Source organism: Delphinapterus leucas, chromosome 6 (genome assembly GCF_059928025.1).
Source record: "Delphinapterus leucas isolate spDelLeu-1000000601 "Yukka" chromosome 6, BTC_Dleu_Yukka2, whole genome shotgun sequence".
NCBI classification, from domain to species: domain Eukaryota; kingdom Metazoa; phylum Chordata; class Mammalia; order Artiodactyla; family Monodontidae; genus Delphinapterus; species Delphinapterus leucas.
Window position 1 is genome coordinate 49,744,334 of NC_143134.1, and position 25,690 is coordinate 49,770,023.

The 25,690-nt window shown below is 37.8% G+C and overlaps 1 protein-coding gene and 1 pseudogene across 4 annotated transcripts; one reads left to right on the forward strand and one right to left on the reverse strand.

The window, feature by feature from the left end:
* Positions 1-2,295: 2,295 nt before the first annotated feature.
* Positions 2,296-3,059, reverse strand: LOC149748936 (uncharacterized; annotated as a pseudogene).
* Positions 2,606-25,690, forward strand: C9orf72 (C9orf72-SMCR8 complex subunit). Of its 4 annotated transcripts, none has more exons than XM_022551634.2 (11): positions 2,606-2,773; positions 7,464-7,950; positions 9,075-9,134; positions 12,620-12,715; positions 13,434-13,498; positions 14,790-14,862; positions 16,621-16,737; positions 19,613-19,848; positions 22,203-22,260; positions 23,656-23,765; positions 23,871-25,690. In XM_022551634.2, exons 2-11 carry the CDS (start codon positions 7,507-7,509, stop codon positions 24,055-24,057), a joined length of 1,446 nt encoding a protein of 481 aa, XP_022407342.2. In that variant the 5' UTR covers positions 2,606-2,773; positions 7,464-7,506; the 3' UTR covers positions 24,058-25,690. The 4 variants fall into 4 exon arrangements, with proteins under 4 accessions (XP_022407342.2, XP_089769240.1, XP_089769239.1 ...); XM_089913114.1 differs by lacking the exon at positions 2,606-2,773 and adding an exon at positions 2,786-6,605; XM_089913113.1 differs by lacking the exon at positions 2,606-2,773 and having other exon boundaries at positions 2,786-7,950.

The window sequence follows — 25,690 nt, forward strand, 5'->3', positions numbered from 1 at the left end:
AGCTTGCTGGATCTCAGGTCAGCCTCACAACAACCCTTCGGGAAATTATTCTGCTTGCCACTTTGCAGTTGAGGAAACTGAGGCACAGAGAAGTATTGCCCAAAGTCTCATAACTAATCAAGGGCAGAGACAATACTTACAACAACTCTGATGCCAGAGCCCAAGCTCTTAAACATGTGCTCCACGGCTCCCCTAGGGTAAAGCCTTTTTGTATAATTGCTCATTAATTGTATGTGGATTGGTGGTTAGCTCAAACGTTTCTAAATAGGGTCTTAGGCCTATCATCCTAGTTGGAAATGGGGAACTAGGGCTCTTGCTTGAAGATATGTTTCAATAGCAAAACCTATTTTCACTTAAACAGTATAGTTATTTGGGGTCGTTTATTTGGACTGATTAACAGAATTTGGAGGGGTTAAGGGTTAAAGTCCTCCCAAGCCATCCTTTGGTGCTGCTAGTATGGATCACATTACTACATACTTAACATCATTTTTTTTTTTGGTTTCCTGAAGAAGCAATCTGTGCTAGGATACCTGTCTTCCTATTTTACACCTTTGAGCATGAAAATACTCTGAACCACAGTATTAAGTCACAACTACTTTTTCCCTCTGACTGGATTTTTCCTGCTCTGATCCATTGAAAGACATACAAGCTACTGCTACACAATGCCTAAACAATTGTTCAGTTAGATGTGAGGGGGAAAATGCACATTCACTAACTACAAAGCATCATGCATACAGAGCCACTTTCAATATGTATCTTATTCTCATGGTCATGCAGAATTTAGACCTTGGTGTTTGATTCTCTCTTAGGAAGCATAGTTGTTCTAGGGTTGATATTGCACAAAACCAGAATTGGAGACAAGGGAAATTTTGTCCCTAGGCAGAATTTTGAAGTAGGAAAAACTGTTCTTGGCACTGTATTCCTCTCTTAGGCACTTAATCTGAGTTCCAATCTTACTCTGAACTGGAGGTGTTGGTACTGTCCCCCATAGGTATTCTGAGAAAGGCTGTCATCCACTCAGTACCAGCCTGGTGTCCTCAGGACTCAGTGGGCTCTGGAACTGCACAAAACTGGCCTGAATCAGCTAGCTAAGTGGCTTTGGGTAAATAATCTCTCTGAACCTTGGTCATATCCTCTGTAAAACAGGGATGATAATATCTATATTCTAAATGTGTTAGGAAGATTGAGCGTAATTCTTTTTTTTTAAATTTATTTATTTTATTTATTTATTTTTGGCTGTGTTGGGTCTTTGTTGCTGCGCGCGGGCTTTCTCTAGTTGTGGCAAGCGGGGGCTACTCTTCCTTGTGGTGCGTGGGCTTCTCATTGCAGTGGCTTCTCTTGTTGTGGAGCACCGGCTCTAGGCAGGTGGGCTTCAGTAGTTGTAGCACGTGGGCTCAGTAGTTGGGGCTCGTGGGCTCTAGAGTGCAGGCTCACTAGTTGTGGCGCATGGGCTTAGTTGCTCCGTGGCATGTGGGATCTTCCCGAACCAGGGATCAAACCCATGTCCGCTGCATTGGCAGGCGGATTCTTAACCACTGCGCCACCAGGGAAGCCCCGAGCGTAATTCTTTATGTAGGCTGAGAAGCAGAACACCAAAGACACAGTAGGAACTAGATAAATGGTAGATTTTTTGGTATTTGATATAAGCATAAAGCATAGGTAAAGGGTCTATTTCTGCAGAGGGTATAGGTTTGAGGGAGTCATTTTGTGTATTTCTTCCTCTGAATGATAAAGATGTCCTACGCGATTTTTAAAGATGAAAAATGTTAAGTGCCACTCATCTGTAGCGAATAACCTGAAAATACACTTGCAGACCAAAAGGCTGATTTAACTGGAGATTAAAAAAAAAAAATCTTGCAGCACATCACAAAACAATAAAGTACATTTTCAAAGGTGAAAAAAAAAACTCACCCAACTCATCCACATTGTGCTACTAGCTTATAGGATGTTTAAAGACATGAAAATCATCCTTGAGAAAGTGCTTACATGTAAAGAAGACAAAATTGTCGTGACTATATATTGTGGGAAAGAAAATTACCTAACGAGGCTTGGGGTGAAGTTACAGCGTACTGAACTGTCTCATTAAAAAAAACCAAATCCATTCGTTCATCAAATATTTGTTGAGCGCCTGCTACCTGCCAAGCACAAACAAAATCATTCACAACCACCAACTCTTCTTTGGTTTCTTGGGGCCCAGGAGTCCTCCCCGTTAAGAACGAAACTATCTTGGTTATCAGCTTACGCTAAATTTACCGAGCACGCCATTGAGCAAAGGGACAGAGCAAGTACGTCCCGAACCCCGCCTTGCGCAGACCTCGTGCGTTTACGTATAATCGCATCTCGAAAACACCAAGGCGTACCTACGGTGTCCCACGAGGAAATGGTAGTGCAGCAACAGCGACTTGTTCCGCCCGCGTGAAAGATGGCGCTTCACGCGTCAGCCATCCCTGCTGCCCGGTTTCTTCCTTAAGGGGGCGGGGCCTAGAGAGAGCAGGGGGTGTGTTTAGGAGGTGTGTGGCTTTGTTTTTCCCGCCCTTTCTCTCCTCCCCTTGCTCTCACAGTATTCGCTAAGGGTGAATGAGGAAAGAACGGATAAAATTTACCAGGAGAAGAGCACAAGGCGGGAAACGACCACGGCGTGAAGCGGGTTCGCGGACGCAACGCGCGCGGGGGCGGGGCCAGGGCCGCGGGGGCGGGACTGCGGTTGCTGTTCTATGCCGCCGGCGGCGGCGGAGGCGGCGGAGGCGGCGGAGGCGCAGGCGGTGGCGAGTAGGTGAGTGAGAAACCGGCGTGTAGGTGGCTGTTTGGGCTCCGGGAACCTGGACCGCGCGGGGTCGGCGACGGAGGCTCTCGCCAAGGCTCTGCTCGGCTGGTCCTCTCTTTGCCGCTCTCTTCCCTGATCGAAAGCCGGCATCGGGAATTTCAGCCCGGCGACCAGTGGAGTTGCCTTCATCCGGGCTTTCTGGCAGTGGCGGCGCAGAGGCAGGAGGATAGGGGTCGGTCCGTTTTTCCGCCCACAGTCCCCGAGCTGGCTCCTTCTCAGGGTCCCGGCGTGACACTCAGAGGGACCCGTCGGACCCCCTGTGCCGCGGGCTCAAGGGAAAGGAGCCTCGGGCACCGAGAGGCCTGGCCCGGGGAAAACCAGAGGGCGGGCGGCGCGCGGCTGCTCCGTACGAAGTCGGGGTCCGAGAGGGGATAAAGCGGCGTGGCGTGGGGTAATACTACTAGTCTACAGAAGTTGAAGTTTCTAAGGATTGCTGATGTCTTGTAAATTTGGGCAGCAATTCTAGACTGTCTTTTGCTCCCGTTCTGTGGTTCATGACCTGCTTACTTCACTTCTCCGAGGATACACAGAGTTACTTAAAGGAATTGACCATTATGACTTGGGCATCACTTGACTGATGGTATCGGTTGCAAAAAGAAGTGCACTGATTACGCGTCTGCCGTGACCACTCAGGGTATGACTGGCCCCGGTGAACTCCACCAGGCTTCTGTATTCAGGAGACCGGGAGGTCATGCACTTGCCCGAGAGACATGGCCCTTTCAGAAACAATGAAGTTTGTTAGACTCTCGTTAAAACAGTCTGGTTGTGGCCAGTGGATAAATTTCAATTCAAACTGTTCTCATCTCTCTTGTGATGCAAAGCAAGGGGACACAATACATCTAGCACTTTAATTTGTACAAAGAGATTGGAAAATACTGTTAGATACGATCTTAGACATTGGAAAACTTTTAACATAAAGGGAACATCACAGAAGCAAGAATACAATATATGGGAAATTAATAATATGGAGTCAGAATACTTGAAGTATGATGGTGTTATGTGACACAGACACTGTTGCCAGCACCTTGGCAGTCTAGGAGAGCCCTGAGTCAGTTGGAAACTACCTCATGATGCCTGTTCTCTTTACACATATGAAACAAAAACAAGAGAAGTGATAGACCACATTGCAGATTGTGCACTATGCCAGGACTAACCTGCTCCAAGGAAACAGTTACATGGGGGCTAAAGTGTTTTTTCCCCACCTTTTAAAGTTGATAAAATAGTGTCTTTCTTTGGCCCTGTTAGCAGTTCAGAATTTACCTTCAGAGAGAGAGAAAACCAGAGGAGACTCCTATCTTTCAAGCCTGCCTTTGGGCTCTATTTTAATTAAGTAATTCTAAGGAGTAGTAGGTTAGCCTGCCTATTTGAGAAACTGGAGCTGTGAGAGATGGCCTGATAGTGATATGATGAACTTAACCTCTGAGTCTTGAAGTGTTGCGAACTATCTGGTGTTACAAGCAGATCACTGTCAATAGTTGGTCTGGGCAGCTCCTGTTTTGGAAGGTGGGCTGGTTTAGGATCCTGCTTCTCTTAGAGCTGGGAGAAAATAAACAGAAAACATGGTTACAAGAAGTGTGGGCTTTATGATGGTTGAATTCTGATTTGCAACAGCAGTGGACCAACCAACTTTCTAAATATCAATCAGAGAAGAGATGGCTGATTTTTAGCAAAGGTTTAAGAAAAAGCAAAACTTCAAAACTACCCCTGTGCTAACAGTTTTAACAAATGATAATTAGTATAATCTTTACATCTGCATATGTTGGATGATTTTCGGGAAGTATATTGGGTACCTCCTCATGAACCCTGTTTTTTGTTTACAGGAGTGTGGCAAGCCACTGTGTCACCCAATTTGAATCCTGGCTTCCCTCAAAGACTCTTACGGCTTTTGTTTGATAACTGTCTGGTGTAGCCAGCACTGCATGTAAATAAGATATATAGATAAAAGACTCTTGGTTTTGAACTGATTTTTTTGAGCCATGTCTGTATGTATGGATTTTCTTTACCAAAGATGATGACTTTAAGTGTTAGTAGACTCATTTTACTACTCTCCTAAGTGTACTCCTCTGTGACTTTCGGCAGGATTTAAAGCTAAACAATTCAACATAGCCTTTGTCCCTTATTCTCTTTCTAATGATACTAGCAATGAGACTGAATGTAATTAGTGGTCTATAATAGTTGAGTTTTCACAATCAGGTAAAAAGTTGTCCCATAATCTAACCATATTTGCTCCAGGGCTCAATTCCATTTAAGGAAGTGTTTTTATTTTCAACATAATGATGAAATGTTTGAGTAGCAGTATTGCCTTTATGATTATTCACCTTTTTTATCCAAAAAGGAAGAACAAAATGTTACCATATAATTGTATAGCTCTGTGTTTACTTAATTCGTCTCCTTGGCCTCCAGTTTGCTGTTGTTAATTATCATAACATCATTACAGTTTCAATTCAGATTATATTCCTAGATTCTGTCATTATAAACTGACTGTTTAAATTGTATCCATAACAGTGGATATTTTAAACAAACTATACAACTTATACCCAGTATAGTCTCTTCAGTCTATTAAATTGATATAACACATTAAAAAAGTGAATATTTCCTAAATGAATTTCTAAAGTAAAAAATACACAAGAGCTGTTCTTGTGTTAAGCCATTTCTGCACATATCCACATACCTACTGAAAAGCGTTTTGCCAAGCACTGTATAACTATTCTTGACATCATGATAAAAGTGCTCATACAGTACTCTAAAATTAGAGTAGTTTTTTGTTGGGTTTTTTTTTTTTTTTTTGCTTTTCATCAGTCTCTGAACTCTCCTGACAAGATGTAGATCAAATTCTTTATTTTAAGTAAAATGGTTTACTTTGACATGAATTTAGTTACAGATAAAATGTTAATTCCCAAAGCAATCATACAGGCAAAGATAGATATATCATAGTTCACCTATCATTAACTACTATCCTTTACCATTATATGACGAATAGATTCCACAATTTTAGACTTATTTAAATGAAATTGGTATTGAATATGCATAGGTATTCAATTTTAACACTAGGCAGGAATAATTCATTTTACATTAACATCACATTGAATGTACACTTTCAGAGTGATAAAATGGGGTGGGTTAAGATATACAAGAGACCTGGATTCCAGCCTGGCTTGGTGACCTTGGGCAGTTCCTCTTCTCTGTTTTCTCAGTAGATTGAAAGGTTGACCGGGCCCATCCAATCATTTAGTTCTCTACATGTTTTAAATAACTAAAGCTTTTTTACCCGTTATACGTATAACTCTCTTTGCAATGATAAAAGGCTACGCTGCTTTCTTGAATAGCATATTAAATGTATTTATCTGTCATTTTAAACACCAGTATTGGGCTTTAGCATCCTGTTACCCAAAGAGCATCATTGAGTGCATTGAGGACTTTTTGCTTATTTTCTCTTATGGTTCTAGATTGTTGTATTCTTGCAAGCTTTTGCCTTTTTTTTTTTCTTTTTTTCTTTTCTTAGCAGCTTTTAAGGTTTTCTACTGTCAGGTGTGGACTGCTGTAGTAAAGTACCACAAACTGTGTGATGTAAAAATGAGGAAAATGTATTCTCTCTCTGTTCTGAAAGCTAGAAGTCTGAAATAAGGTGTTGGCAGGGGCATGCGCCTCTAAAGTTTCCACGGAAGAATCGTTCTTTGCCTCAGCTTCTGATAGTTACCAGCGATCCTTCACATTACTTGGCTTGTTGCTGCATCACTCCAGTTTCTGCCTTCGTTTTCGCATGGCCCTGTTTTCCCTGTCTGTATGTCTCCAAATCTTTCTCCTTGTAATGACACCAGCCATTGGATTAGGACCCCATCTTAACTTGATTACACCTATTTCCAAGTAAGGTCACATTCACAGATACAGGGGGTTATTAGGACTTGAACATATATTTTGGGGGGACATAGTTCAGCCCACAAGAAGTGTCGTGGTCTCTAGCTGAGCCCTCCCTTTCTCAATTTGTTTCTCTTTAGTTCCTATGGTTTAGGAACCAAATATCCAATCATATTAGAATTGCATATAGGCTGGATATTTAGAAACAGTGAGGATCTATTCTATGAGCTTTAGTATATAATATTTTATATTAATGTTCAGAGGCTTTTTTTAAGGCCATTATTATTTTGGATTTCTAAGTGTATGCCCTGAATATAAGTGGCATGTTACTATGTATGGTAGTACATTATCATCATATCGCAAACACTTAATATGCACCTGCCATGCTAGTTTAATGTCTCTTTCATGTAGGAGACATGCTTCCAAATCGTTTTGACTGAAGAGGAGAAAACCACATACACGTAAATCATTTGAGGGTTTGGGGTTTTTTTGACCTTAGAATGCCCTTTATTTCTTTTGTAAAATTGATTTACAGTGTTGTGTTTCTGCTGTACAGCAAAGTGAACCAGTTATACATATACATATATCCACTCTTTTTTAGATTTTTTTCCCATATAGGTCATTACAGAGTATTGAGTAGAGTTCCCTGTGCTATACAGTAGGTTCTTATTAGTTATCTATTCTATATATAGTAGTGTATATATGTCAGTCCCAAAATATGCGTTTTTGATGGATGGCTTAAAATCGCTGAACCTAATCACTCGTTTTGTTTGTCATTGTTTAGATAACCTTGGAGCTTTTGGATAATGTGACAGTTGGGATGCAGTATGTCGACTCTCTGTCCACCACCTTCTCCAGCTGTTGCCAAGACGGAGATTGCTTTAAGTGGTGAATCCCCTTTATTAGCAGCAACCTTTGCTTACTGGGACAATATTCTTGGTCCTAGAGTAAGGCACATTTGGGCTCCAAAGACAGAACAGTTACTTCTAAGCGATGGAGAAATAACTTTTCTTGCCAACCATACCCTCAATGGAGAAATCCTTCGAAATGCAGAGAGTGGGGCGATAGACGTAAAGTTTTTTGTCTTGTCTGAAAAAGGAGTAATTATTGTGTCATTAATCTTCGATGGAAACTGGAATGGGGATAGGAGCACCTATGGACTATCAATTATACTTCCCCAGACGGAGCTGAGTTTCTATCTCCCACTTCACAGAGTGTGTGTGGATAGATTAACCCACATTATCCGGAAGGGAAGGATATGGATGCACAAGGTGAGTGGGTTTGGAAGCTTATTAAGCATGCTAACCTAGCTACTGAAAGTTTACCTTCTGATACATTTTTATCTAATTTTTAGAAATTATATGCAATTAAGTTCAAACAGGAGCTGTTATTTGCTTCTACCCTATTAGGTATCGATAGATCTTAGGCTGATGTCTGTGGTCTTCTAACTCTGGAAAGTAGGAGATGATAGCTTCACATGGTAAATAGAAAGCCAAAGCTTAGAGAAATAAGGAAACATAAGTTTTAGAGTCTGGATTTGTCTTGGGAGCCTTTGACTCTAAAAGCTTTTTGTTTCTGCATTGCATGACCCTGTCTTTCACTTACCACTGTGTGGGCGTAAGCAGTTCAGAACAATAGTTTCGTAAGCCTTTGCCCAAATAACCTTTGGTCCCTTTAATTTCTTTGCCAAGTTCCCAAATTTGTAAAATGAAGAAGTTGGACCAAATGGTTTTCAGGAGATATTCCTTTTAATTTTGTAGATTGAGGTAGAGGAAATCATTGTTGTCCCCTAATCTTATAGTTTAATATATAGTGATAATTATATTTCCATATACTGTAATTTTGGCAGATGAGAAGAACAAATTTAATTCTCCTTTCTGCTTTGCAGTTTGATACTAACATGGAAGTCCACTAAAGCCTTACTGATTTTATAAGGCTTTTACCAAATAGTAAGGAAAAATAGTATCTTTTAAAAGAAGAGTTCTTTTACTGTGTTTGCAGGCTTGCCTCCTTTCTTCTCACGTGCTTATGAAAATCATTTAAAATCTGGAAGCTGTATAGTCACTAGATTCGTCTGGATCTTATCTAATTTGAAAAGTACAAATCATTAGTTTCCTTTGTGAAACTACACAGATGTTACATTGACTCTTTCTGTCACATTATCTGTTTTTAACTGCAGACAAAAAGGGTGTTTTTATTTTATTTCATATTGTCTGTGAGAGCATGGATTTGTTGGGTTAATCCCCCCCCTTGTTTTTTGCCCTAAAGTGGAACGTGTTGTTCCCATGAACTAAATTACCCAAGAAGATGTCTGCCATTTAACTGTATTGTGAAAAATAAACAAGTATCAAAATGTTGTGGTTTTTTTTATTTTAATGAATTTTCTCTCGCTCAGGAAAGGCAAGAAAATGTCCAGAAGATCGTCTTGGAAGGCACAGAGCGAATGGAAGATCAGGTAAGGTGCAGATTGCATATTACAAGACACTGCCAAACCCACTACATATGTCTGTATAAAGCTAAGGGCTGCTTCTGTTAAGGCCTTGAAGACATACTAGTTTGACAGAGTGAGCCTGAGCACGAACAGAATCTTTATGGAGATAAATGGAATAAACTGGATGAAAATTTCCATATCTTAGACCTGAAGAGTTAAATAAGTAAAGGATAATAATAATTGCATCCACAAATTAATATTTTGCTTCCCTTTTTTTCTGTTTGCATGGGATAAGTTTTGGATAACTTGTTCATAGTAAAAATTTTAAATTCTGTATGAGTTTTATTTTTTTTTTAAGGTATTGCTTCTCAAACATTTCCACAGAAGTAGTTGTAACAGGAGAGTGAGTGCCCCTAAAGTATCTGGGGGTACAGACACAGCTCTAAGCATAATATTTCTTTGAAGTCTCGTGTTGTATCTTTAAAACTCATGAAATTTACATTTTATTCCGTGATATATCTTTTTGTTTTAATATTACAGTTTGCCGGTGATATTCCTCACCTTCTTACCACTTGGGCTTCCAGTGGTATCAAGTCTCCAGGAAAACATGCTGTGTTTATCCCGTGGTTTTGAACATCCTTAGGGAGCAGGCATCAGGGTTTGAGAAGCATGATTGCAAGGGTATAGCTTCCCTTATGGAAATTAATTGCAGAACATTTCAGCCTAGGGCAGAGGCGTTTGGAAGGCGAATCCCCAAAGGAAAAAGTGTTCTTTGCTTTTACTTTCATTGCTTCTGGCTACCCTCCTTGCTCCTCTGTTAAAACTCCAGTCTAAACAAGCCTTCTCCCTGGTTCTCTTTAGTCTGCCTGAGACAAATGATATTTCAAACAATAACTTTTTCTAAAAGTTTGTCAAAATACAGGAACATGAACAAGGGAAATACAAAACCCTATAAAATGATCTTCTTTACAAAATTGTTAAGTCTGTACTTTTGTAAATAACTTTTACAAAAGTCAGAAGGAGGTAATTATGGGGCAAGTTCTAAGACTTACAAGGAAATGTTTCCCTTTACTCAGAGAAGCCCAGCCTTTGCTTGCTGGTCAGTAAGCAGGGTGCCAAGGAATGGGGTGAATTTCACCAACTTCTAGATGTACCTGTTAGTTACGGAGTAACTAGTTGAGTTATCTCAAAATAACGAAATTTAAGACCCAGTAAAATTCTACTTTTTCTGGGATTTTTTTTCAAACCAGAAACCTGTACTTGCAAAGTTGACCACTATTAACATTTAGGTTTATTTCTCGTTTAAGGGCTTTTCTTGAAAATGTTATCCTATCCCTTCTATGTCAGGAGGAAAGTATACTTGGACAAACTGGAGGTTTTTAAAGGGGAAACGTTCACCTGCTGAAAAGTTCAAGTTAGAGAAGTCCAAGGAGGAAATAACTGGAAGCATTTTCTTTTAGAGCCTCTTCTGTGTTCAGCCGTCTAGGATTTGTCATTGTTGTTAAGCTTCAATGAGCATAGCCATTTGCTTATGATGATAAATGTCTGAGATGCCGTGTATGACATACTATATATGCCTACACCTAAGGGAAGGTATTTTCCCATAACTATCCTTTCTGAAATCCAGGAGGAGTCACCTGATAATCGAGTTCTTGCAAATCTCATATCATGTGCTTGCAGTGACTTTATTTTGAACAATAAATACTGTTTGAGGATGATAGTCTAAAACAACTTTAATCAGTGCTAGTTTTAGATGCTTATAGCTGTCATCTGATAAAATCATTTTACAAGGAAGCAAATTTAACGCAGCTTCAGTTATTAATCTTCTTGAATTGCATGTGTTGATTGTTGTAATTGTAAGCAGACATTAAAAAAATTACTTTGAAAAGCAAAAACAATGAGTGGTTTTATGTTTGTAAGTTACTACAAGATGGATTTTTTTTTTTTTTAAATAATAAAACCTCCTGTGTGATGCAAGGGGGCCTATTAGGATAAAATTTCCAGAGACAGCATCACATTTAAATTCTGAAGCAACTTATATGATAAGGGGCTCTGAAAACTAGGTTTGGTCACTCAAAAAATGGACTGGCTGCAAGGATGACAGAGGTTCTAATTTGAATATGCATGTAAAGAGTTTGAATATAATCATGTCATAAAACGTGAATGAGAGGAAAAGTTTTATTGTTAGATCTTAAATAATAGGTGATTTTAAAACATGCGTAGCTAAAAATTGATAGACATATGAAATTTCATCTGCCTCTAAAAGTTTACGTATTCAGGATGGGCAGAACATTTTGGGGGAGTGGTGGTGGCAGTGAATAAATGAGGGAGCACCTGTATTTGAGACTCTTTATGTGTGTGGTGTTCTGTACTGAATTTTCAGTTTCATTCTAGAAACTGCAGATTTTAAAATTACATCTTTGAGATGTAATAAGTAGTAGCATTACCTTGAAAGAACACTGAAGGAAATTTGTCTGCTTTATTGATTCTTAAAAATATATGTTATGACTTTGATTTGCATTTGGGTAGATTATACCTTATTATGAATGTAGAGATTGAGGGGTTTTTTTTTTAGATTTTTTTTTTTTTGATGTGGACCAATTTTAAAGTCTTTATTGAATTTGTTACAACACTTGCTTCTGTTTTATGTTTTGGTTTTTTGGCCGCGAGACATGTGGGATCCTAGCTCCATGACCAGGGATCGAACCTGCACCCCCTGCATTGGAAGGCGAAATCCCAACCACTGGACGACCAGGGAAGTCCTGAGATTGAGTATTGATTCACACTTTACTACTGAGTTATCTGCTGAGGATTTCAAAGCCTTTTTATGCTTGGCTTTCCTCATTTTTAATATAAAATGCTCAGTGACCTTTGATTAACAAAAGTTCTTATATCTCAAATAAAATTTCAAAGGAGAACCTTTCTAAATTTGGGGTGGTGATTTAATTATTTTGTGTAAATGATAAACCAATGATTCCATTCTGACTAAAGAAAATTATTCCTGGGATTTCCCTGGCGATTCAGTGGTTAAGACACCATGCTCCCACAACATTGCAAAACAACTGTAGCCCCAATAAAAAAAGAAAACAAAATTGTATACTTTTAATGAGTAACATATTCTAGGCATACTATGGGATATGGGAAACTTTCCCGTAATAAAGATATTTAATTAACAACAACAACAAAGTCTTCGTGCTCCCAATGCAGGAGGTACGGGTTCGATCCCTGGTTGGGGAACTAAGATCCCGCATGTCGCATGGTGCAGCCAAAAAAAAAGAGAAAAAAAGAAAATTATTCCTGGAAGAATGAAAAAGAGTTTTAAACAGCATGTAAATCCTTTAGAAATAGAAATATTTTGGAGTAGTAGACTTGTTTGGGGCTGTTTGAACAAGTTATCAAGTATTTCTATCAAAGGGTGTTATTCTTTGCTTTCAGTTTTTTACTTTTTATTGCCCACTTTATCCTATATTGTGTGATTTTTCTTCACCTCATTTTACTTTTTTATGCAGGGTCAGAGTATTATTCCAATGCTTACTGGAGAAGTAATTCCTGTAATGGAACTGCTTTCATCTATGAAATCCCACAGTGTCCCTGAAGAAATAGATGTAAGTTCTCACTTGTAATGTTAAATAGGATATTACTATGATGTATATTAGTAATATTCTAATTTTAGTAATATACATTTTTTTGTCACATATACTGTTCATATGAATTATTAGCCACTTTAACAAACACACTTAAAATCCTGAATTTTATGGCCAGAGGCTTTTTGGTCAGTAATGGTAATATGATAAAATTAAATTCATTAAGTTAATTTCTCCACTTTTGCATTTCCTAAGCGGGAGAATTTCAGACCTTAGAGAATCAGTCAGTATTTAATGCAGTACTTTTTGTAACAAAGCAGTGTACAAATCACTGGCAGTTAATGGAAGTTCACTTACCTTCACTAATCTGATTTCCTTAATCATTCATTTGTTGAGGACATTAGGAATTACACACTATGCATGTATAGAGAAATCTTTAGGAAACTATTTTTGTTGCTCCCTGACTTGGTAATTAAGATGTGTCTCCTGATTGTGACAGCTCAGAAGAGGAAACTGTTCTTGTAAACATTGTTGCTTAAGCTGTCTGACCAGCTTTCACATCATTTGTTCTGCAAGTTTATAGTGATGCACACAGATTGTTTTATGGGGATTTGTGATGCTCAGAAATGAGGGCAGTGTGTTATATTGAGCCTAGACTTCAGAAAACTTGTGTATTAAAAGTGTTATTTCAGCGTTTTGTTACAGCCAGATAAATTTTTTTTTTTTTGGTTCATTTTAGATAGCTGATACAGTTCTCAATGATGATGATATTGGTGACAGTTGTCATGAAGGCTTTCTTCTCAAGTAAGAATTTTGTTTCTTTTTGTAAAAACTGGGTGGAGCAGATGCAAATCTTACGCTCACCTGTGACAAGATTGGGAAGGAAGAAAATAATAACAGAATGCCTACCTTCATTATTCTAGGGTCAAAACTGCATCTTTGAACTATTGCTTAGTTTTGTGTTACTTCTTTACTTATCACATGCCTATGAGGTATTTGATGTTACTCTATTTAATATTTAAAGAAGCTGAATTTCCGTAGTACTCAGGCAAGAATTCTTGGACCCTTGTTTGGTTCCGGTTTCTTGTTTTTCTTCTCATTAAAGCTGAAACTAAGAATCCTTTCAAATTAAGTTGCATTGTGGATAGACTTATTTCGGCCTAGAAAAGAAAATTATTCATATTTGTACTGATCCTTTCCATTTTACAACAGATTTCAGTGCTTAAAAGTGTGAGCTCTAAAACCAGACTTCCTGGCTTACTGCTGTGTAACCCTGGGCAAGCCACCTGAGCTCTCTGTTCCTCCATTACCTCATTTATAAAATGGGAATATTAGTAGTACCTACTTCATAGGATTGTTGTAAGCCTTGAGTGAGATAAATCATATTAAGCATTTAAAACAGTGCATGGCACATATAAGCACATAATAATAGCTAATAGCTTACATTTCCTATTTATATTTCTTCTAAGAAAATGATAATAACAATAATAATAGCCAGTATTTATTGAGTGCCTATGTGCTAAGTCCCTTAACTGAGTACTGCATCTACATGTATAATCTCATCTCCTACTTGAGTGTTTCTTTACAATTACAGATTATCACAAAATTTTATTTTAAAAAATAAGGAGTGAAAGGATAAAGCATTTGCTTTTATATCTACAGCCTTCTCCTTTAGGTTCATGATGGAGTCTTAGAGGCGTGAGTTTGTTTAATCTCCAGGCCTTACATGGCTTGAATCAGGAGCTCTTTAGTCCTGATTCTGATCAGTGTCAGCCATTCATGTTATTTTTAATCCCATTTGACTTTAAATTAACCACTTAACCTCTCTACACCTCAGTTTCTTCCACGATAAAATGGTAATATTTTACTAACTGCATTGTTTTAAGGTTCAAATAGAATCTGTGAGAGGCATGTGGTGGAAAATGCAAAGTACTGTAGAAATAGAAGATGACATTATAATCAGAGTTTTGGTGTTCATCATGTAAAGCTATTCTGAGTTATTTGAAGTTCACTTTATTATTATTTTTTTTAGTTTGTGAAATTGTTTTACAGTCAGTGTTTTTAATCTTTTTTTTTTTTTTTTTCCAATTTATAGTGCCATCAGCTCCCACTTGCAGACGTGTGGCTGTTCTGTTGTAGTAGGTAGCAGTGCGGAGAAAGTAAATAAGGTAATTTATTTTATAATCCAGCAAACGATCTGACTTTTTAAAACTGCTAACATATTATGGATTGTAATTTAAAGGTTAGGTTGCCATCAAGATGATCTAATAGTATAAGTAGGCAATATAATCTGACCAAATTACTGTGACACCCTGTGGCAAAAATGAGTTTAAAGTAAACTGTTTGAATAGGAAGTCATTTATCAGTTTCATTGTGATAATTCATAAATACTTGTCTCAGTACTGTATAAGTGGTTTTGAGAATATTTTAAGGTCAGATGTTTTGAAAATATTTGTCTTCTATTTCCTAATGTTATCTTTAATAAATGTGAAGATAGCCATGTACTTTTGCTACTAATTACAAAGAAATGGTATCTGATCATTCATCTTGATTTCACTATCTTGCTTTTCCCCCTAAATTTATTCCTTTTAGGGACCTATTGCTATGAAGTGATCGATGGAGGTTATATCTTATTCAGTAACATTTGTGACCATTTGTTTTAGTGCTATATGAGTTAATAAATAATTAATGAACAGTTACCTTTCCAAGCATTAGGTAATAAACTAAGGAATTTTGTACTTTTCTTCACTGATGATTAATTAGAGAAAAGTGCACATATCTATCAATTTAAGCAAACCTAATTTTTCTAAGTTTTACACAGGAAATATATTAGGAATGATTATTTGCTTGACAAGTATATTTATAATTTTTTTTCTGTAATATAATAAGGTACCCTGTATAATTACTTGACCCTTGATTTACCAAAATTATATTTCTGGTACAACCATTTATGACAGGTTAGCTTACCTCTGTTATTATATTGCATCTAGTGACTTATTATTATTTCTGTTACCCAAGGAAGGTAGCTTTCAATTTGTGTCCTCCAAAGCCTTCAGGTTCCACAGGGCCTTCCCAGTTGCTTCTCGGAGGGAGAAAGCCTCTATGGTTGGGGCTCTGTTTTGCAAACATTTTTCTCATCCCACATCCTCTTCTAGCTTAATAACTTCTCTTTTATCTTTTCTCTTTTTAATTTAAGAAAAGGTTGCCATCACTAGTTTGAAAACCACTGCTCTAATATAAAAACTCTGAATATAGTCTGAATTCCAAGGTAGTTAGATGGCTTTTTATTTTTCCTAATAGAACTATGATCAAATCCTGTTAGAATGATAGGTTTCTAATCCGCAACCAATGGCTTGCTTATTTTAAATTAAATTTGAAAGAATTAATTCTCATTCTGTTGAAGGAGTTAGACACTTAGATATTCATTGTAATGGGATTTTACATATAGAACTATTAACAGAAGCCATAATTCTGCTTGATTTAACTGCATTTAGTTTTCTCGTCCAAACGGTTTACTTGTTTGAAATACACTTGTTGCTGGGTGGAGATACAATCAATAATTATATTAGGTCATTATTTCCTAATATAAGATTAGGAATAAGGGTTCCATGGTCAAGTAAGTTTGAGAAAGTCTGCATATTGTTTCAGTCACCTGGAGAGTCACAATATGTATTCAAATGTTAAAGGTTTTGAGATACCATACAATAAATTTACTAACATTTCCCAAACTTACTTGACCATAGAATACCTATTTTAAGTAACAAGTGTGATATCCCATAGACTATTCCAGGTGACTGTGGAATACTTATTTCTCAGAATAGATTTTATTGACAATAACAATTGAAATTTCTCTTCAGATCTCTTTCATAAGCAAACCAGTGACCTTTTTACTTCATATTTTAATGCTAAAATATTTTCACTTACAGATAGTAAGAACATTATGCCTTTTTCTGACTCCAGCAGAGAGAAAATGCTCCAGATTATGTGAAGGAGAATCATCATTTAAATACGAGTCAGGGCTCTTTGTACAAGGCCTACTAAAGGTATAGTTTCCATTTATCATGGGTGAACCCAATTTTTTGTTTTGTTTTGTTTTGTTTTTGCGGTATGCGGGCCTCTCACTGCTGTGGCCTCTCCTGTTGTGGAGCGCAGGCTCAGCGGCCATGGCTCACGGGCCCAGCCGCTCCGCGGCATGTGGGATCTTCCCGGACCAGGGCGCGAACCCGTGTCCCCTGCATCGGCAGGCAGACTCTCAACCACTGCGCCACCAGGGAAGCCCAAACCCAATTTTTTAAAATCATTTTTGAGAATCTTTATACATATATTTTGAACATTAGCATTTAACGTGTCTCATGTTTATATGCCAAGGAGCTGACTTCCTTTACACAGGTCTGAACATGGAGTATATGTCATATGAATTTATAGTTAGTATCTGTGAAACATCACAGAATAGCTTTCTTTGTGTTTCTCTCTGGTTTCCTGTAGCTGCCTGTCTGGCCTCAGGATTTTTTTTTTTTAATATGTGCTTGAATCAGGTTCCATAACTAAATGGGAACATTTCTTTTTTTACTGAACGGATTTGAATTTTTGTGTTACCATTTTATGTTTAAAGTACCATATTCATTTATTGAAAAAAATGTTAAGCTGCTTCCTATCTTGAAACAGTGTATAGGACTCAAGCAATTCCTGGATGCATGTATGTGTGTGTGTGTATACACACACATATATACAAAAGAAAAAATTATTTTATATTTTTCCTTTGCTCTTCAAGGAGCAAAACAGATAAATATAAATTAGCAATTATTTTCAATAATTATGGGGAATTGTTCTTCACTTTATTGAATCTGTTATTGATGTTTCAATTATAGTCAAAGGTGTGAAGAAGTAGATTTCCTAATGGCTATGTGAGTCTCTCAGAGTGAATGCTTTCTTGAGGATATAGGCATAGTAAAATGAAAGAAAAAAATAATAAAAATTGTTGCAAATAAAAATTATTTTCAGCTTTTACATTTTCAATAATGTGCGTGCTCTGAGCTAAGAATGATAGTGTTGTTTAAATACAGAAACTACTTAAAGGGAACTCATTTTTGATTTGAATTGTACAAATCTGAAAATTAGAACTTCTCCTATCAAAGGTATAATAAGGTACTTAGTACTTTTATTTCCTCAGCATCATCTCATTTATTGTATAACTTTATCCCTAAAAGGGACCTATACCAAATGCATAGTGGAAAACTTGAAACTATAATTTAATGAAAAAATATTTGTTAAGAGTTTTCCACGCAAGTTTAAATTGTATAGCTTCCCAGAGAATACTTTGACATTATAACAATAGGTACTTGTTATATGGCAGCTGGCTACCCAAGTGACTATACCTGGAAAGAAGTACATTTTTTACTTACTGTAAAAATACGTATTCATTGAGACTTAACAGAATATATGAATAATCAAGAAGAATGTAAAAAGTCACTTGTAATCTCATAATCCAATGAATAATCCCTGTTAATATTTGGCATATATCTTTCTGGTCTTTTTTTCTTCTGTTAGTGTTTTTTTCATATCTTCCCCTCCCCCCCAAAAAATTAGATTATACTCTGCATGTTTTAACTTCCTTTTTCACACTGTATTGTGAACATCTTTCAATATGAACACATAAACATTGGCAACTTAATTTTTAGCAGCTAAACAATAAAACATTTTTATTTATTTAATCCCTTCTCTTTTTGGATACTTAGGTTGTTTCTGGCGTTTTACTGTCTAACCCAGTGCTGTAACACACACATCACTGGAATTTGGCACACAATCATGATTCATTGTCCAGGATAAATCTCTAGAGCTGTATTTGCTAAGTTAAAGCCAGTTTTTTTTTTTTAATTAAAAGATAGCTCTTCATACCTTTTGGCGTAAAAGACAGTAAATTTTCTTTTTCTGGGGTTTTATCTTGTTCCTTCATCTGGTACATAGTCCTCTGCCTTTTCATCTTGTCTGTCTTTCTGTGAATGTGGTTTTTGTTCCACAGGCTGCAGGATTGTAGTTCTTCTTGCTTCTGCTGTGTGCCCTCTGGTGGATGAGGCTATCTAAGAGGCTTGATGGGAAGGACTGGTGGTGGGTAGAGCTGACTGTTGCTCTGGTGGGCAGAACTCAGTAAAACTTTAATCCACCTGACTGCTGATGGGTGGGGCTGGGTTCCCTCCCTGTTGGTTGTTTGGCCTGAGGCAACCCAACACTGGAGCCTACCTGGGCTCTTTGGTGGGGCTAATGGCAGACTCTGGGAGGGCTCACGCCAAGGAGTACTTCCCAGAACTTCTGCTCCCAGTGTCCTTGTCCCCACGGTGAGCCACAGCCACCCCCCACCTCTGTAGGAGACCCTCCAACACTAACAGGTAGGTCCGGTTCAGTCTCCCCTGGGGTCACTGCTCCTTCCCCTGTGTCCCGATGTGCACACTACTTTGTGTGTGCCCTCCAAGAGTGGAGTCTCTGTTTCCCCCAGTCCTGTCGAAGTCCTGCAATCAAATCCCAGTAGCCTTCGAAGTCTGATTCTCTAGGACCCCCAGGTTGGGAAGCCTGACCCCCAGGTTGGGGGGTCCCCCAGGTTGGGAAGCCTGACGTGGGGCTCAGAACCTTCACTCCAGTGGGTGGACTTCTGTGGTCTAAGTGTTCTCCGGTCTGTGAGTCACCCACCCAGCAGTTACGGGATTTGATTTTACTGTGATTGCGTCCCTCCTACTGTCACATTGTGGCTTCTCCTTTGTCTTTGGATGTGGGTATCCTTTTTGATGAGCTCCAGTGTCTTCCTGTCGATGATTGTCCAGCAGTTAGTTGTGATTCCGGTGTTCTCGCAAGAGAGAGTGAGAGCACGTCCTTCTACTCCACCACCTTGGTTCCTCTCTCAGTAAATTTTCTTTTCGTTTATAACAGGATTCAACTGGAAGCTTTGTGCTTCCCTTCCGGCAAGTCATGTACGCGCCCTATCCCACCACACACATAGATGTGGACGTCAACACCGTCAAGCAGATGCCACCCTGTCACGAACATATTTATAATCAGCGTAGATACATGAGATCAGAGCTGGCAGCATTCTGGAGAGCCACTTCAGAAGAAGACATGGCTCAGGATACCATCATCTACACGGACGAAAGCTTCACTCCTGATTTGTATGTCGTGCCTTGCTTTCTGATATTGTCATTAAGCAATATTAGGAAACTGTATCTTTTATGAGTAGAAAGAAAACAAACAATTTGGTGTTTAAAAGGAAAGAAACATTACTAGGAGAATTATACTAGAAGAAGTATTTGGTTAATCAAGCGTTTTTTCTTAAATGTCAGCTTTTCTTAATATAATTGTGTTTCCCATAAGATAGGTTAGATTAGTCCTTAAAAATAAGTATTGAAGTATTTATTTAACAAATGTATATTGAGCCCCTAGGCGCAGTACTTGGTGCTAAGGTTAATAGTGGCCAGCCAGACAGCCCCAGCTCCTTACATTGCTTATAGACTAGTGTGTAAGAGTCATAAAAGGCTGATTAACTAAACCTTATTAACTAAAGAGGTATTCTAAGTCTGTTTTTCCTTGATATATAAATATAAAATATGGCAAAACTGTCAAAATATATTAATAGAGCATTCTTTTACTTTGCATTTTATATTGTGTTATTCATTTCTTACCATAAAGTCTGATCAGTAAATTAACAAGAAAAAAAATAATGATAACATGTTGAATGTGGACTCAACTAGAAAAAAAAAAAGATGATAAATCTGAATTATAAAACACTTAAATGATGTTCTGAAATCAGGAAAAGAAATTGTAGTATACTATCATGTTTCTCTTTAATCAGTTTAAAATGCCTGGCACATAGAATGTGCTCAATAAATGTTAACTAGTATAATCCAGGTTTGAGTGTATAAGGCAGCAGTAAAATTGGAGCAAGCAACCCTGTCCTGTGTCTTGAAGAAAAATTTTGAGCTGAGGCAACAGACATGTGAAGCACCGATAGTCAGACAGAAGGTGTTGCCCAAAAGCATAGTAAGGAAACACCATGTCCAAGGAATCCCCAGCCTCATGTGTCTCTAGGTGCAGAAAGATGGCTTCATTAGGACCCAGCTTTTCCCAGCTCTCTGGTGTTCTTATTGAGTCCTTTGAAAGATTTAGGGGAATTGGTTTAGAAAACAAAACAATAAGAATTTCAGGTCCCGAAGTTTTCACATATAGGTAATTTTGGCACACGTGTCAAAATTCTCAAAATTAATCTGATCCTTCAAGCATTTTCTTCTTTCCTAAAGTGTTTGGGTTTTTTTTTTCTATTTTTTGGTGGGTTCCTGGAGAGCGCTTTTGGGGGAATTTTTTAACACTTTGCTTCACCTAATTCACATATGACCAATACAAGCAATTTATGAAACAGATATATTCAGAACACTAGACTTAAATAGCTGAATTCTCTCTCCAAAGCCAGAGAAAGGTTGTTGTCAGTGCCCACACTGGCCAGCAGTTGGACAGCCAGTAATTGTGAAATGCTGATTTTTTCCCCCTTCTGAGTTTCCTTCTTCTGTAGTAGGGAACACCCATCTACTAAAACTAGGAAATTTTAGGTACTTTCCTATTACCTCTGTGCACACACCTCCTTCCCTGCTACTCCTGTCAGTTATATGATGATCCCTGCTATTTTCAGTCTTTCTTTTCAGTTAAAAATTGCTTACCTTAGTAAATGTTATATTACCCTCTGACTTGAGTATAACCTAGCATCCCAGTAAATTCCTTAGGGAAGTAGAAGGCAAGGAAAGGGAAGGAAGAAGAGAAAAGATCAAAGGGGGTTGGGAAAGGGACAGTCTTTTTTAAGAACCTACTATATCCTAGGTTGTGTGGTAGATAAACATTATCTCCAGTGTGAATTACAACTTAACTTCTTACTGTGCTCATTGCCAATGTAGCTAACATTTTCTTAGGTAGCTGATTCATGTTACTTGCCAGATGATGGGCTTGTGGATACAAACCCAGTGATCAAGACGTTGCAGATAACCATCTGTGTGTGTTCCTTAATCCCACCTGAATGTTTCCCAGCATTCGTCCTCTTACCTTTTTTTCTCCTAAACTGCTTATTAGAAGTTATTAGTATGTGAAGTTAACCTTTTATTTTGTTTTGGTTTTTGGTGGTCGTGGTATGTGTTTATTTTTGTTGCTGTTCTATATTTTTGAGATGGCAGGAATCGGTAATTATATTTATTAATTGCCTAAGGCAATTGGTATTTTTTTATAATGTGTATGATAGATACATACATACCCTTCCTGGGACTGCTTATACTATTTAAGAGAAAATAATTACTTTGTGGCCTGACAAACTCCAGTAATAGACAAATGTATCCTTGAGTTAAAATGAGTATGTATTTTATATTTTCAAATATATATATCTAATTCTTATAAATATGTTTATAATCCCACTTCTAAGAATTTAATTTATTGGCTGGTGTGAGAGGTTGTGGAAATCATTTCAACATTTGTCCTGTTTTCTTCCTAGGAATATTTTTCAAGATGTCTTACACAGAGACACTCTAGTAAAAGCCTTCCTGGATCAGGTAAATGTTAAACCTGAGATTGTCAGAGTGAATGGTATGACGTTTTCTTTCTCAATATATCCCACACTGCCTATAATATAATTTAGAATTAAGTCCTTTTGTAGAGTCTCTGATCTTTCTAAAGTGTCAAAATTATTTTTCTTCTGAATTGTTAGAGGGGAGTAGCCTGTATATTAACAATGAAAGGTGCAGCATCCCCCAGTTCAAATCATAAATGTTTTAATTCTAAGCACTAACTTATAACCTAAGGGTGCTTTCTTTTGGTAAGGGGGATATTGTACAAATGTTTATTTGCCTTAATTGAGCAAAAAATGTCTTTAAAACTTATTTACATGATAGCATCTTTATTGTCTCATTCCTTTGAAAAAAATCTAGATTTTGAAGAAAATTTTAGATTATATGGGTCTTATTTCTTAAGGTAACAGAGATTTGTCATAATTATCTTTCTGGGGATCAGGCCAAGAAATAGTGTCATAGATGTAGCTTTGAAATAACATAATCGTTAGGTTGACTAGGAATTTTGGATCCAGGTCTGTGGTCTGTGACATATTGCAAAGTTCAAGGATAATTCCAAGTCATGTAATTCCATGCTTCCCAAGCAGAAATAAAATCCTTCTCCCACTACACATGTAGCCCCACCCCCCCAGAATAGAAAAATATGAATATCTCAAAACCATAGTCTAGGACTTCCCTGGTGGCGCAGTGGTAAAGAATTCGCCTGCCAACACAGGGGACATGGGTTCGAGCCCTGGTCCGGGAAGATCCCACATGCCGTGGAGCAACTAAGCCTGTGCGCCACAACTACTGAGCCTGCGCTCTAGAGCCCGCGAGCCGCAACTACTGAAGCCCGCGTGCCTAGAGCCCATGCTCCGCAACAAAGACAAACCACCACGATGAGAAGCCCGAGCACCGCAACAAAGAGTAGCCCCCGCTCACCGCAACTAGAGAAAGCCCGCGCACAGCAACGAAGACCCAACACAGCCGAAAATAAATAAATAAATAAATAAATTAATTAATTAATTTAAAAAACCCCATAGTCTAAGCATGGCTCACCTCTGGTAGCTCCAATTTTATTTGAAGATGTGGGCAGAGAAAACTTAAATAACACAGCTAGAAGTAACTTATATCATGATTTTTAATAATAAATAAAATGAACACGGATATAGTCTGAGGCAGAAGGAAAAATTTGAGTCAATTCTTAAAGATAACAGAACTGTTAGATCACTCCTAGACCCATACCTCCACCTCCTCCTGTGTGTCAGGGCGCATCTGTGGAAGTGGTTAGCTGCTCTAACGTGAGTTATCTGCCAGGCACTGTCAGCGCTGAGACAGAAACATGCTGTGTATAAGTAGAACGGGGCAAATTATTTATAAAAACGCTTCATTATCCTGCAGGTCTTTCATTTGAAACCCGGTCTATCTCTCAGGAGTACTTTCCTTGCACAGTTTCTGCTCGTCCTTCACAGGAAAGCCTTGACACTAATAAAATATATAGAAGATGATACGTAAGTCAGACTCCTAAATGGAAGAAAAACCTTCATACGTTGCTTTTGTTTTGTTCCCTTTGGACATTTTCTGTATTATAATTTCTTTTTTATTATTATTTGTAGGCAGAAGGGGAAAAAGCCCTTTAAATCGCTTCGGAACCTGAAGATAGACCTTGATTTAACAGCAGAGGGCGATCTTAACATAATAATGGCTCTAGCTGAGAAAATTAAACCAGGCCTCCATTCCTTTATCTTTGGAAGACCTTTCTATACTAGTGTCCAAGAACGAGATGTTCTAATGACTTTTTAAATGTGTAACTTGTTAATATTGCGTCCCGATCATAATTGCTGGTAAAGTAGCTCCGTGGTATTGGGAAACATGATTCCCTCGGGTTATGCCTTAGAGTCCTACTCAGCAATGGTAGTTAGTTACACTGCAGTTGTCACAGAAAGCCTGTAAGGGGATGTTAGGTGCAGTTACAATAAATGCACCTTTTCCTAGATGTGCTCTCTTGGGAGACAGACGTATGTTTACAATTATAATAAATATTATTGCTATCTTTTAAAGATATAGGATATAGACTTGACCACAGCTACTGTTTTTTGAAACTTATGATTCATGGTTTACAAGTATCCAAGTGAAATCTGAGTTAGCTTTCACAGATATAATACTAGTTGACTTTCCATCTCTTGGTGTTCCTTGGTATGGGGGATTACTGTAATACTTCTACAATCAGCTAAAAATTAGAGCGTTCAAATCATTTCAGTTCCACAAAAGGAAGTTAGCTTGAACATAGGTTAAGTTTTAGAAAGAAAATATTGATCAGGCAGATGTTTTATTGAAATCAATTGTTCGATCCTACTTTGCAGACTTAGTCCTTGGGATTCAGTCTGTGTAGAAACGTCAGGCAGTATGTATAGTCCCGATTATGGTGAACCACAATCAGGGTGTTTTTCTGTTTGTTGAGCTCTGTCACAGAAAATGTAGAGAATTGGATTTTATGTTTCAGAAGTTATTGCCAAGTTTTTCAGTTAATTTTCATTATTTTTGAGCCAAATTGAAATGTATACCTCCTGTGCCTTTTGTTTTTCTTGGAAAATATAATCTCTTGGAAGAAGTTCAGATTTCACTAGTCTCTCATTTTTATCTTGTTTTCCTCTTGTATAGTCTTCCTTTGATTTAGCAGTCATTATAACTCCGAGATTATTAAATGCAATAGAGAAATACTAACTAGGAAGATTTTTTTTCAGAAACAAGAATAGTATCTTCTTCCTTAAATTTCTGCCCATGTTTTTGAAGTTGTTGCCACGTCTCTTTGCCTGCATCGTAGGAGGACTAGCAGGAGAAACGTTACTGACATGCTATTTTACTAGGTGCTACTTTGGCAGAACTAAGTGGTCAATTTCTTTTGTTTCCTTAATGTGCTTGGACCATTTTGCTAGCTATAAAATAACCAATTAACATAATTCTGTGCTAGAACAGTATTGACAAAATAGTATACACAAGCATAAAATATATTTTTATTTAAAACTGTGGAAGTAACATAAAAGGGAAAAAGTATTTATAAGAAAGGGATAAAAGTGATAGAGCCCCTCTGCCCTCGCCCACCAAATTTAACCAAAACCAACGTAGGTCCTAATAGCCTTTCACATCACTAATAAAGGTGTAGACATCTCGATTTTTAGACACATACTCAACTAGATTGACAGATGCTCTGGCTCAGTCATGAAAAAATGTACAGATTCCACCTTGTTGAACCCTGTATTCAGTGCTATTTACATGATAGATTATTTAAGTGCTAATTATTTTCTTTTGCTGATTTATTGTACCATTGTATGGGATGCAAGTTGTACAGTGAAATAAGTTATTAAAGCATGTGTGCACATTGTTATATATCTTTTCTCCTAGATGGAGAATTTTGAATAAAATACCTTTGAAATTT

Excerpts from the sequence above, each read along its gene's own strand:
- C9orf72 (XM_022551634.2), top strand. The coding sequence starts at position 7,507 with ATGTCGACTCTCTGTCCACCACCTTCTCCAGCTGTTGCCAAGACGGAG. Across the intron at positions 7,951-9,074 it reads GAAGGATATGGATGCACAAG|GAAAGGCAAGAAAATGTCCA; the intron begins GTGAGTGGGTTT and ends TCTCTCGCTCAG. Across the intron at positions 9,135-12,619 it reads CAGAGCGAATGGAAGATCAG|GGTCAGAGTATTATTCCAAT; the intron begins GTAAGGTGCAGA and ends TTTTTTATGCAG.